We start from the raw sequence: 13,934 nt of genomic DNA, 5'->3' as shown, positions 1-13,934 counted from the left end.
CAGGTCCTGAGCATACACTTCACAGTCAAACCTGCAATTCTTTGCACTTGTTTATGGCCTTGAGGTTCTTCAGTACAGGCTGTTCTGTTAGATCAGGGGTGTTGCAAAGGAGGAGACAAACCACTTAAAGAATCCTGAATAGAACAGCCTGTGATGCAATTCGTCTTGGCCTCCCCTGAAATAACAAACCAACTGATGGTGTTGGACTGATGCAAGAATACACAGTTGAGGTTTACGTCCATCAGTTATTGTCACGCCACCTAGTGCATGTGTAGTTTATTATTATTTTTTTTTTTTAAAGAAAGAAACATTTTATTTTATTTTTTACGTGACATCGTGGTGTTAGCATGAAATATCTGCTTGCATGTTCTGCCAAGGTCGCTGTCGCGTGGCAGTACTTGTCCATGAGGACTTTGATTGATCACACCTAATCCACCTGTCACCAAATGGCCACACTGGATGAAGCAGCACCTTCCTTATAGCTTGTACTGAAAGGTTGCACTCACTAACAAAGCCAACATGCTTTACCACTGACAGTATCAGCTCTCATGGCTTGGATCGAAATAGTGGTTCATATTAAACTCATATTTTGCCATCGTCACAACTGCAGGTGATAACCTGGCAAGTATGTAATTGGTGTTCAACTTTCTTCTTGAAACGTTGTCAGAATGAAGCGTGGCATTGAGCTAACCCCTGTACAGAGTACAAAGTTCCCTCTTTTGGTACAAAATCCATATTTCATGCACTTTTAAACCCTTTTCCTTGAGGAAAATCAATTCAGATGACGAGCTGACCGTTCTTATCTTCTGCGGAGAAATGGAAAACACTTAGCATAGATGGGTAGAATCTGTCCTCTTGAATCTTTTTTTTGTAGAAGTTGGTCAATTTTTGTTGATATCTAAAGTTGGAGGCACACATGATGTAGGGAGGGAACAACAACTCCCTTCTCATTCCAGAGTTCTTCCTTTTACCTTTTTATCTCTACTTATCCTCCTCTGTCTCTCACTGTCTCCTACGCTCTTATGTCATCCTTGTGCCTAAATATGTGCTGATGAATTTCAGAGGTGCTGAAGAAGTTTGGCTTTGTCGTCAATCAGCGTCGTCATAACACCACTCGTTGATAAACTGTTCTCCTCTTTTTAGACAGCCACTTGAGATTATTAAGCACTGACTGCAAAAAATGCCTCCTCATGAAATTCAGACTGAGTCTGAGATTCAGTCTGACTCCTTGTGCAGAAATACAAGAGCTTATAATCAGCATTTACAGCCTGCAAGAGCACTCCAGATATAATTAACCTACTTTTCCGCATGTGGTGCAAAACGCAGAAAAACATTCAATAAAATTTATGGATCTATGCTGGGCTTTTCATTTACTATCTGAGATGTGACAGAAACTGACATGTTTTTATGTTTACGGTTGTCTTTCTCTCTGAGCTTGGGGGAGGGGGCGTCTCTGAGATGGAAGCTTGAGAAATATGAGATGAAAAGAAAAAAGAGAATGGTGGCATATTGTGATGTAACAAAAAAAAAGAGAGCTGTAATTTTTTTGGCGTGTCCACACATGCCGGTATGTGTGTGTGTGTGTGTGTGTGTGTGTGTGTGTGTGTGTGTGTTTGCGTAAAAAAAAAAAAAAAAAAAAGAGAAGGTATTTTTGCAGCGTGCACAGGGAGGGGAGAGACGCTGTTCCTCTGCCTTTCTCCTACTTCCCAGAGAACAGCTGTGTGAGACTGTGGGAGGGCGGAGTGGGGGGGGGGGCAGTAGTGAAAAGAGGAAGGAAGCAGGGGAAATTATATTCTCACATTTCTGCACATGGGTTTTACTGAGGCACAGAGCTCTTTGCATTCTGATAGACACCTATCAAGTTTTCTCTCCTAGATTAGTTGCTGAGCTGTAGTACGTGTGACGTGTCGCTGTCAGTCTCACCTTTGTGCTCGTGGCTGACAGTGACACCGACGTCCTCACTCCCGTCAGCCCATCTGAATCTGTACATGTGGAGTGATGACAGAATTCAGGATGGCTAAGAATGGCTTCTTGGATGGACTGCTCAGCAGCCCTCCCAGGAAGCCTTTTCTCAAGAGACGATGTCTCAGCGATGTGAGTATTTTTCAAGTTCTTGAAGTGAGAGATTCCTTCTGATATTTTCTATTTTACATGCTTTTCTTTTGTTTTTGTTTTTTTTAACCTGGAAAAAAAGTTGGTAAATTTTTATATTGTGCTATATTTACCGTGTAACTATCTGTTTCATTTTCTGCTGGACTGAAGCAACACATCTATAGTTCAATTGTTGATTGTTTCACTTCTCATGGAGCAATTTAGCACTGATGTGATCTCAATCTTCACAGGTAATGTGTTCAGCGTAGGACAATGTTGATGGGTTTTTGTTTGGTTTTTTTTGCAGCCCGTAGAGCAGTATCTCTCTGTGAATATCATATGGCACTGTTTATTTTTACATGCAACAACAGACTGAGGCTGCACCTTTGGCTTTACCAGGTCACGGTCAGGTGTGTGCATGCTTGTGTGAGCGTGCGTTTTATGGCCGGTCATAATATGCGCGCGTTTCGGTTTACAAGTAGGTTTTAGCACTGACATGTGAGGATGTTTATATGCACGCATATGTGCATGCTTTTGTTTGTGTATGCTGTGTGTGTTGAGCAAGCCCTCCAGTGCCCCTGAGTAAATCTAAGCTGTCATGTGGAAACATCAGCTTGGCACTCCAGTCCACTTCTGTTACATGGTGAACAGAGGGTTCAACGCACAACGAGCACTGCCGTCAGGGCTGCTGTGAACCCCCCTCCCCTCTATCTCAGGTTGGAAATCAGAATATTACCAGATATGAGAGCAGAAGGCGCTTTCCTCTACTTTAACCTGCACCCAGCCCGCTGTTTGGTGGTGCACTGACAGCTCAAGGTGCAATTATGACTCATCTGTCTGGATTCATGCCTACTGTCTAATGAGCAGCCCTGGTATCAGGACACCACCTGGGCACATGTTGATCGCAAAACATCCAGATTACATTGCTGTTGATGTGATATCTGGTTATCAATTTAGTTTTATTTCTTGCTTGGACAACACTGGCTGAACCTGGCTAAAGTTTGTCTCCTTGGCAGACGAATGTGACAATGTGTTTCAGAGTGTCTTCCAGCTAATTTGGCCATTGTACGCAGTCTGAGCTGTTGGCTGTAGCAACAGAGAAAAGCACCATGGAGCTCTGAGGCTCATTTTCCCTGAAGACTTTGCTGTTTACAGCGTGCTTGTCATCAAGCCTGAAGGAACGATTCTCCTGACGTTGAGAATGAAGCCTCAGTGAGAGTGGTGTTAAGTGGGAGCGGGGGATGTGTTAAGGAGCCGTGTCATAGTGAAATATGGAACTGGGGGTTTAAGGAGATTCCAAAACACAGCAACACAGGGAAAGCATAACAGCAACTGCTCTGCAAACTCTCAAACCCATGTCCCACTGTGGATCTGTGTCATCTCTCCCACCCAGACCTCAGACCTGTTTGCCATGATCGAGAGGATGCAGGTACAGTAAGTGGTCCCCACGCAAGATCCGCCTTTGGTCCTCACTTCCTTGTTGGCTTTAATCAAACGCCATTCTCAGATTCTCACTCGCCTCAAACATAAAACTTCCATTTGCTTCTATTTTGAGGCTCACGTTTCTCTGCTTTTCCTGCTATTTCTGTAATCCTGCTCAGAGCTCTTTTTATGTGTGGGTCCATGTGTTCCTCTCTTTTTTTATTATTTCTAGCAGTGACACCCCCAGGCTGATTTTAGAAACCCAATCCTTCTCTCTGTGCTGAACAGAGCCTTTTTATTGACTCTCTTCAGCTGGTTAGTTTTGTCCGTGTCATCAGATGTGTGAATTGTTCTGGGGTTTTTTTTTTTTTTTTGTGCTTGTCAATATGCTGAGGTGAATTTATTTCGATGTTCAACAGTTACATGAATCAGAAGCAAGAGCAGCAATTTCTGAGAAAGCTGCTGAAAAGATCCAGCACAGTTTAAACAGATGCTTTGATCTGTGGGTATCTTTGACACTTCAGGCATTCACAAATTTTACCTTTTAACTGAATCATAACAGGCTCTTTTCCTATCATTTTCTTTCCTTTAATCTTCAATAATCTTTCAGCTTCAACATTACTGTGTAAGGGTCAGCTCACAGTCTACAAACACTGGAAACCTCATTTAAATCTGAAAAGTCAGTCAAAATAATATATTAGATAAAACAGTGTTGGTGAAAGAGGCGCAGAAACACTGTCTAGGTTTTGAGACACTGTACAGGTTCCCATTTCTCTGCTAGCGGGGGGCTGGAACCGAAGAAAAACAAAGGTGTGAAGAACCTAATACAGGAAACTTGGGAATATCACAACAGATTGAAACATTTTTTCTGGATGTTTGCTGCTGGTTGTTAAGAACCTGAGCAATGTAGGAGCAAAATGCAACAGGAGCATATTTTATCATTAGTAATGCACATTCTTCATCAAATGGCACAGAGGGAGAGAAGCAGTGGCGGAGTCTTCAAAGAATGAATTTAACAAAAGCATTTCCAACATCCATTTGATGGATCCTCCTTCAACCTTAAACGCTTTGTTACTCGCCTCGCTCTTTGCTTTGGAAACTCTGTAGTTATGAGTTAAAAGAATTGGAATAGCAGGAGTAGATATTTTACGTGTTAATGTTAGTTAATGATATCTGCAGTATGGCTCTGGACTTCATGAACTTCTGCTTATCTTTTTCAATGTGCTGTAGCCTCATAGATATCACTCTTTACTTCCTCTTTCTCTGGCCCATCTGGTGATTTAGCTTGTCTTAGGTAAACACGGATTATCATCACACTCTGACCGAACAAAAGAAATTTCATGCAGCTTGACAATCTAAATTTGTGTGTACTGTCACACATGTGGTCCGGTGTTTCACTCGGTGTTCTGTCTTTTTTTTCTCACTCCACAGGGTTGCAGAATGGAGGAGCAGAGATGCCCTCTTCCTCCCCCTCTCAAAGTGAGTCTCAAATTGTCACTTCTCCTTGTAGGCCACAGTCTGCTAGAGCATCCTAAATGGCAGACTTATGAACCTGTCCTTTTAAGATGTCAGACAGACTTAAGGATGTTCACCGAGTGGGCTGGGAACTCAATGGGTACCGCGACTGTAAAATCCTCTCCCGTCCTTTTACCTACACGGGCTAATGCATTGTTTTGAGGAGAGGAAGATTGTGTCAGCAGGACGGTCGACCATTAGAAGCTAATCATCAGAAAGAGGAACATAAAATTATTTATTTCCAACCACAGTGTACGTGGTTAGAGTCCGACAGCCTCACATTGAAGTAATGATTGACTTAAGGGTTCCTATACATTTTCTGTAATATTGCAATGAATAATTAAAAAAACACCATCCTACAAAAGTAAATACATTTGCTCTTAATGTTTTATACCAAATGGCCAAATGTGTGTTTGGACACCTGACAGGTCATTTATGTGAGAAGTGAGCGTGTGAGGAGCTAACACCTGAAACTCAGCTATTAATCATCTGCTATAACAACCACTCAGCTGGGAGGGCCGGCCTCAGGATGTTTAAAGCTGGCTTCAGGGAATTGTTTCCATTCAGCTCCAAGTGCGCAGTAAAGCCTGGCACTGATGTGGGATTTTCTCCCAGTTGGCAGTACGTGTCAAAGTCAAAGTCAAGCTCCTACTCACTAAACTTAAATAGCTATTTCTTAATGGACCACTTTATGCATTTCAGGGGTGCCACAAAAGAAACATGCCTTCTGTCAACTGTTGCTTCAAAGTCAGTATGAAACTGTGCCATGCAGTGGAGATTGGCTTTTACCACTTGACCTAGACAACTTTGGAGCTCTATGGTTGTCAGTGTTGTCCCCAAGAGGATAAAGCCCAATGACTTTGAAGCTGCCCTGACTTTTTCTGTAGTGTCGTCATGACTTTGATGTTATTGTCTTTTACTGACATGTCTCAGCAGCGATTGGACTGATCGGCACCACATTTGGTGCAGACATCCATAAAGAAAGAGGCCTCATCACTTTCACATTCCACTGACTTTTCATCTGATGGTGAAATAATGTGAAAAGTGAAAAGTTTTGTTGCTCTTCCTGTATTGATACTTAGCGGTCTCAGCACTTCAACTTAAAATAAATAAATAAGTAAAACGGACTGTCAATAGTTACATAACAGCAAGCTTTAAAACAAAAATGGGCTATTTATTCACAAGAGAGGGAAAGCAGCACTGGTCAAAAAGGTTCCTAATGTGCCCTCAGTCATGTTTGCAACAACCATTGAAAATTATATAATACTACAGTTAAAAGTCAGCGTCAGTGATTATGCTCATTGTTGTTTTCCTCATTTAACCAAAAGTGAAAGTACTGCTGCTTGTCACCCTGACTCATCTTTCCCTCCCTGCAGACGGAAGAGGACTACATCCCTTATCCCAGCGTTCATGAGGTACACGCAGCGCGCCGTCTGCACCCGACAACATATACACTCTGAAGATGTCAAGAACAGTTATGCTTAAGCTTTCCGTCCCTGTCAGGTCCTGGGTCGCAGCAGCCCTTTCCCGCTCATTCTGCTGCCACAGTTTGGAGGCTACTGGATCGAGGGGACCAATCATGAACCGAAAGACCCACCAGAAGCAGATCAACCTCCCAGTTCTACCTCCCACATCAAACTGGAGACCAACAGCACAGCCAAGATATACAGGAAGCATTTCATGGGCAAGGTGAAGATGTGTTCCTTTTTTTTTTTTTTTTTTGCAGAGGCATCAATCTCGGTTTATTACATAAGTGTAGCTTATAGTGTATCTTAAAATATCAAAGAAAAAGTCACCCGTTTGCATTCTCTTAAATCTAGTTGTCTAATGTTAATGATCTGCACTGTTTTCTTTCAACATTTATCAAAAAGCTGAATAAAACTTGAAAGTCTTGTTTTTTTTCTGTCGCCAAAACTCTGCTTTTTTGTTTTTATAGAAGGAAAGGTTCACAACTTCCCTCCCTGTTTAGGGAGCTAGCAAGCACAAAGAAGCAAAACACAGGTCTTGGAAATACTTTGGATATTTGAAAACAGTTACTTTTTATTAGCGGCATGAAAATATGATTATCTATTACAAGAAGGCACGAAACACATTGCCAACCTGCAAATGCGGTGCATTTTTTTAGCATTTAAATTTAGATTAATACAAACTGGTGCATTGGCCCTTGTTTCACGTCTTTTCTTCAGGGACAGCTCAAGTACTTTCCTTAATTAGAAGAGTGTTACTTTTCACCCCCTCTCCATTTCTTCTTCTGTTATTATTGTGTCACACACTGTCGGCCGCTGGGGGAGTATTCATCGTTGGATTAAAACGTCTTCTGCTTATCTGACCCCAGGAACACTTTAATTATTACACCATGGATGCTGCCCTGGGCCACTTGGTCTTTTCCATGAAGTATGATGTCATTGGGGATCAAGAGCATCTGCGCTTGATGCTTCGGTACAGTTTCCTATTATTGTGTCCTCTGACCTGTTTTCTCTCCCACTTTTGTTTGCTCTGTTTGTCTTGCTTGTTGATCACAGTCCTCGTTTGTTTCCGTTATTGTTCTGCAGCACTTAATCCCTGTTTTTGTTTCTTTTCTTTCCTTTTTTTTTTTGTGCATTTGTCACAACGACACCCCTGTCTCAGCTCTGGCTTCATATATCTCCGTCATAGGCAACAGAACCATATATAGCATCTTCACACATGGCTGACTTTTTGCACCTTTGTTTGAGGAGAGGTGTTTGGTCAAGCGAAAATGGCACGGAGGTTTCTCTATTCCCACTTTGCTTTACAATGCATTACAACTGCATGGGTGATCATCCCCACCCTCCACTCAAGCTCTTCATCAATTTAATCTACAATTAAATATGACTTCAAATTTCAGTAGCAATGTTTAGCACTGATTTCTCAGAGCACAGAGAAACATGCGTATTTAGGTTAATAGGACACTTAAACTGCCCGTAGGCGTGACTTTGTGATGGACTGGTAACCTGTCCAGGTTGTACCTCACTCATTGTAAGCTTGGATTGCTCCGGCCCCCCTCCGACTCTAACAGATAAGATAATAGATAATGAAAAGGTAGACTGCTGTATAGTTTGCACAGCCTAATAATGTTAAAGTTATTGTTTTTATAACTTTAGTCACTTCTCCCGCTGCAAATATGTGAAATAATAACCTTTATCCTTTTCCTTATGAAATGCACAAATTGGATAACAATTTTAAAATGTTAATATCACCTCAAGCTGCTGCTTTTTTTTTTTTTTTTCCCAGAACACCACAACAAAGCACATGCTTGTCAATCATTAATGTTGTCGGAGTTGTGTAACAATGTGAGTGTAGTTAAGTGTTGAACTGTTTGTGTGGTGCAAAATAAACACCAAAGCCTCTTTCTTTAAATTTTGACTGTAGAAACTGTGCCACACAATCAGTACTTAAAAATCTGCACATTATTCTTCTATGTTGTACAAGCCTCCCACCCACAGTCGCCCAAACTCGTGCTCACTCGCTGAAGTCCTCCACTCCTTCGCATTTTGCTAAATACAGACGAGGGGTAGAGAGGTAGAGCTCGAGGCAGCATGTAACCTGTGAATTAAATTTAGCTCCCGAGAGACTTCACTGAAGGTTTGATAGCTGCACGCCTTCTTTTGTTAATGGAGCTTCAGAACGGATGAGTTTTTAGCAAAGTTCAACAGTTCCAGCCCACAACAGTTTGTCACATAGTGATGTTTTCCACTGGGGTGGGCACCACCCACGATCACCACATCATCCCAGCCAAACTCAGTCACCTCAGCTGGTGCCGACACAGGCACTGACTCACAGTCCATCTGTAAGAGCCCAACTTTATGAGTCATAATCTCCTTTTATATATTTTATTGTATCCGCCTCACACACTGTACAAACACACTAATATTCTTGAAGCATGCAGCAGTAAAGTGTAGTTTTCCTGAACCACTGTTGTCATACCGGTAAGAATTCATACACAAGCAGTTTTAGAAAACAGAGACAAAAGGTTCCCATATCCAGCTGGTGACCGTTGATTTTGTTAAGCTAGCATTCGCTCTGTTGGTTGAATTACCGTCTCTGGTTGAATTTTTTTTGTTTCCAGACTTGTTGCTTCCTTTATACATATATGATGGGATACAGTCGGCCTCCTTTGGTCATTACTCTTGGCTAAATTTCATTCAGTGTTGAGTCTCAGTAGCTTAGCACCGTGTTGGTGCATTCATTCATTTAATCTTCAACCTCTTATCCGTTTCTGGGTCGCAGGGGGTGCTGGAGCCAATCCTAGCTCACAATGGGCGAGGGCATTTTTTTTTTTTTCTTTACATTTTGAAGTCCTGGTAAATATAGAGGATTCACAGTTGAAACTATACGAAATCAAACACCTTTCAACCCCCTCATCTCAAGCACATTACTGTAGGTGTGAACACATCCAGCTCCAGCAAAGAACTTTTAAAACAGAAGAATTGCTCTGTATTTGAAATCGAATTTTGATTTTTCAAAATGTTTTCCTTTCAGCTCAAAGCTAAAAACCCACCATGATGTCATTCCTATTTCCTGCCTTACCGAGTTTCCCAACGTTGTTCAAATGGCCAAGGTAGGCAGTTGTTGTTGTTGTTGTTGTTGTTTTTATGTCAAATAGTATTTCGGTATGCACTTCAAATGTAAAAGCGCTGAATGGACTCCTTTGCCTTCAGCTTGTTTGTGAAGAAGTAAACGTGGACAGGTTTTATCCCGTCCTCTACCCAAAGGTAGGCACCGATCCTTAATGTGAGACACCAACAGCACAGCTCCGTGAACCTGCTTTAAATCCCTCTGTCATTTTCTTCTCAGGCATCAAGGCTCATAGTCACCTTCGATGAGCACGTGATCAGCAACAACTTCAAGTTTGGAGTTATTTATCAGAAGTTTGGCCAGGTGAGTGCGCCTCAGAGATACAGCCGGGAAAGATGCTTTCCTTTTGAAGTCATGTGCCGCTCCTCGTGAACGTGTCCTGTGCTTCCCCCTCGCAGACGTCAGAGGAGGAGCTGTTTGGCAATATGAAAGAAAGCCCTGCCTTTGTGGAGTTTTTGGAGTTTCTGGGCCAGAAGATTGAACTTCATGACTTTAAAGGGTACGGGCAACTTTCCACTGAATTTATTTTCATTTTCACAGTAGCAGTACTTTAAGCACTTTGTCTGTTTCCGCCAGTTTTTTTTTTTTTTTTGTTTGTTTGTTTGTTTGCTTGTTTGCTCGTTTTAGAATCAGGCCAGAAATGACTTTGTTATTGACTCGCAATAGCTTTAAATAAAACCCTGCAAGGACAATTTAGAGGGCTGTGATATTTGCCGTGATGGCTGACATTGTGATTGAGTGGGCAGGCGGCAGAAATGCATTCCCTCAATGGTGGATGAGCAGAGAAGGACCTGTAGCTCAGACAGCATTATGCTCCACCAACACCACTTTGCTCATCTTTCTTCTGCCCTCTCAGCTGTTTAGCTCAATCCTCCTTGCCTTTTCTTCTCATCTGTTTTTGTTTTTTTTTTTTTTTTTTTTACTCTCTCCATTTCTTTCTGGCTTTTGCCGTCAACTCTCAGATTTTGCTTTTCTTCTCCAGGTTTCGGGGCGGACTGGATGTCACTCATGGGCAGACAGGCACTGAATCAGTCTACACTAGTTTCCATAACAAGGAGATTATGTTTCATGTGTCCACCAAGCTGCCTTACACGGAAGGAGACTCACAGCAGGTATAGTGACCCAGTGATTTATGATGAGTAACCAATTGGTCCGCTCGGGGCAGTTTTCACAAATTGATTTGTCAAGGCCTCTCATTGTGACTCTGCCACGTGTTTGACAGGAAGAGCAGCTCATTGGTCAGGGGCCGTTAAATCCGAACACAGGTCTTTTTTAGTTAATGCTGATGAAGCAAGACGAATCTGTAATTGCTGTAACTATGATGGGCAGAGCGCAGTTTTAAAGGCATTAAAGAAGTCGCTTGGTATTTTTGGAAATAGTCTTCATCCCTGTGTTGCAGAGAGTTGGATGAGAAGATAAAAACCACTCTCATGTGTGAACGATGAATATGTAGCTATAGCCAGCTGATAATTACATCTAAGAACCAACTAGTCAGAGTCTGTAGCAAACAAAATCTGCCTGCCAGCACTTCTAAAACTCTCCAATCCCTCTCTGTCTATTCTTTCAAAATGCAAGAGTGACTTTATAAAAGGAAACTGCACATCTTCTTCTCAGGCTGCTTCCTCAGGAGCAGTGCACTCATTAGGGTGCAGAGGATTTGCGAGGAATGCAAGTTGCCTGTCCTGACCTAACCTGCTGTCAGAGATATATAATTTTTTGAGTTTTTCCATTTCTGACAGTGGCTTTAGTCTCTTCTGGCATTGAGGTTTCTCCTCTGTTGATATGTATCAAAAGACCTTCATCTCTTTGATACCATGTTGCATTGAGGTTTGTATCTTGTTACCACAGTAATTCCTGCACAGACAGACCGTCTTTGTGGAGAGAAACAGGCGACAAACACTGCAACGATATTAGATGATTCAAAAGTTCAGGTGCACCCTTAGTTACAAGGAAGGATTTCAGGAAGGATGAAGTGCATGATATTTGCAACTTGGTGTCATCTGAGGGCATCTGCACTGGCAGATGTCAAGTATCTTCATGCAACAATATACTTGTTAAGTTTGCTTTTTAATCTTAACTGTCTGTGGTGACGCTGCAGTTTGGCTGTCCATCCGCACAGAGTGAGTGTTGGTCAGCTATCTGGGCTCAGAAAGCAGATGTGCTGCAGATACATATCTCACACAATTATGAAGTTAATTTAGTTAATATTTTTTTTTTTTTTTCGCTAAATAGGTAACATTGTCTTTAAACAACGTCAAACATTTTCTATTCATGTTGGTATTTATTTACTAGTTCTGGCTTGTATGGGTTCAGCAAACTATGAAAACCTGCAAAGGCCAGAAGCAGATGGTTGACTGTTCCCTTGTGAACAAACAGATTGGTTTTAATAGGCAGATGCTGTAAAGCAATTTGACTTCTGTGGAATACAATCATCTATAAAACCTAGAATAAATATTTGCTGTATTGCAGTTTGCACGCAATTGGAGCAGCACCACTTCAGCTCAACAGTTGTGGAGTGGGTTTGCTGAACAACTAGACTTTACTGCTTGAAACAAACTTGATGACTGATGAAGGGCAGTCAGCACATAAATCTGCAGAGCGAGCGTGCTGAGCTTATTACTGTGGAGGAATGTGAGCGTGGGGTCTATTTTTGTCAAAACTGTCTGCACTGAGAATTTCTGTTTATCACTGAACTGGATCTATTTGCAAGACCTGATAGATCTACTTCCACTTAAACCATAGGCTACTTTTTGTTCCTGATGAGAATCAGTTTCAGGGCTGAACAGACTTTCTTTGGCCCTCTGATATTCACTAGCATTAGCAAGTACTTTATTGTATGATACTGGAACACATTACATCACCCAATTATGCACATTTTATCCCATTTTTTTCCAAGAGAATTAAAGGAAGTCATACCCTCTCTGATATTTACAGGAGCTTGGAAGCTGTTTTTCCTGTCAAAGTTAATGAGGTGACAAAAAACAAGGAAACGGTGTCCCTAGTGCTTGGCAACACTGAACCACTTTAATATTGCCTGGGTAAAAAATGTAATACTTGGGCACAGTCACTCTCATCTCCAAATGCACAAGTGCCCTTTTGGCAACTTTACGTCTTTCGGCAACAAGAAAAATGCTGCTGCTCTGTAGCTTTCTTTCCATCTTCGGAATCAAAAACCATTTTTGTTTGACTTTGCAGCAACTTTGCAGCAACTTTGCTAGCATTCGGATGCACTCATGTCCACACCACCAGCACACATGAAACCATAAATCACTCCAGCCTAGTCTTATCATTAGTACATTGAAGAAGCAGATAAAATGGATTTATGGGCCCTCTGTGTCAGTATATACATTTATAGATCTCATGGAAACCCATAACGCACACCAATTTACATAAGTTGACGTGAGATGAATGAAATTTCTCTGTTAAAATCTTAGCACAGGCTATAAAGATAGCTACAGGGCATTCTGATAATTGTGCAAAATGGGATGTCATGCCTCTCAGAGAGGACACTCTGCCCTTGGATTAAAGACAAGTCCACTTCTCTGCAGGGACTATATTTACTCCCAGTCGATCTTGGAGCGAGTCCTGGAAGGGGCTCTGTGTTTGCGATCTTCTAACTGCATATTTGAGACGTTTCCGCCGTTGTCAGTTCTATTTATCTGTGCCCTCCAGCTGCAGAGGAAGAGGCACATAGGCAATGACATCGTGGCCATCGTGTTCCAGGAGGAGAACACGCCCTTCGTGCCAGACATGATCCAGTCCAACTTCCTGCATGCGTATGTAGTGGTGCAAGTGGAGAACGGCTGCACGGACAATGTCACCTATAAGGTTGGTTCCTAAAGACACACAAGACTGAGAGTGACCTATAAAATCTATTTCAGATGCATTCATTCATTATTCAGGAGTTTTGATCGTTCTGTGCAGCTATAAAAAGTGGCCCATCACACTTTCATAGGCTTTGTTTACCTCCTCCAGGTGTCTGTGACAGCGAGGGATGATGTACCTTTCTTCGGGCCCGCTCTGCCTGACCCTGCCATCTTCAAAAAGGTCAGGAGTCAAACACAATTCATAAACTCACTAATCCTTTCCAAGCAGATGCCATAAAACTTAATTCACTCCACCCTCCCTTCTCTGCCCTCTCTACGCTTGACTCCGTTCAGGGTCCTGAGTTCCGGGAGTTCCTCTTCACTAAGCTCATCAACGCAGAGTACGCCTGCTACAAAGCTGAGAAGTTTGCCAAACTAGAGGTGAGAAGAGTGCTGCAATGCACCCTGCACAACAGAAATTAGACACTTATGCACACCCCTGTT

The 13,934-nt window shown here is 42.1% G+C and overlaps 1 protein-coding gene across 3 annotated transcripts in view; it reads left to right on the top strand.

The window, feature by feature from the left end:
• rap1gapb (RAP1 GTPase activating protein b) overlaps window positions 1-13,934 on the top strand; it is a 47,765-nt gene that overhangs the window by 26,033 nt on the left and 7,798 nt on the right. For all 3 annotated transcript variants that reach the window (XM_029501484.1, XM_029501482.1, XM_029501483.1), the window contains exons 4-16: window positions 3,485-3,520; window positions 4,945-4,992; window positions 6,405-6,443; window positions 6,532-6,717; window positions 7,364-7,467; window positions 9,529-9,607; window positions 9,708-9,761; window positions 9,844-9,927; window positions 10,023-10,123; window positions 10,607-10,736; window positions 13,297-13,452; window positions 13,600-13,671; window positions 13,785-13,871. In XM_029501484.1, the coding sequence (XP_029357344.1) occupies window positions 3,485-3,520; window positions 4,945-4,992; window positions 6,405-6,443; window positions 6,532-6,717; window positions 7,364-7,467; window positions 9,529-9,607; window positions 9,708-9,761; window positions 9,844-9,927; window positions 10,023-10,123; window positions 10,607-10,736; window positions 13,297-13,452; window positions 13,600-13,671; window positions 13,785-13,871 (1,176 nt within the window). The remainder of the gene's footprint in view (window positions 1-3,484; window positions 3,521-4,944; window positions 4,993-6,404; window positions 6,444-6,531; window positions 6,718-7,363; window positions 7,468-9,528; window positions 9,608-9,707; window positions 9,762-9,843; window positions 9,928-10,022; window positions 10,124-10,606; window positions 10,737-13,296; window positions 13,453-13,599; window positions 13,672-13,784; window positions 13,872-13,934) is intronic.

The sequence above is a fragment of the Echeneis naucrates genome, chromosome 5 (genome assembly GCF_900963305.1).
Source record: "Echeneis naucrates chromosome 5, fEcheNa1.1, whole genome shotgun sequence".
Taxonomy (NCBI): Eukaryota; Metazoa; Chordata; class Actinopteri; order Carangiformes; family Echeneidae; genus Echeneis; species Echeneis naucrates.
This window is presented reverse-complemented; position numbering and strand designations above follow the sequence as displayed.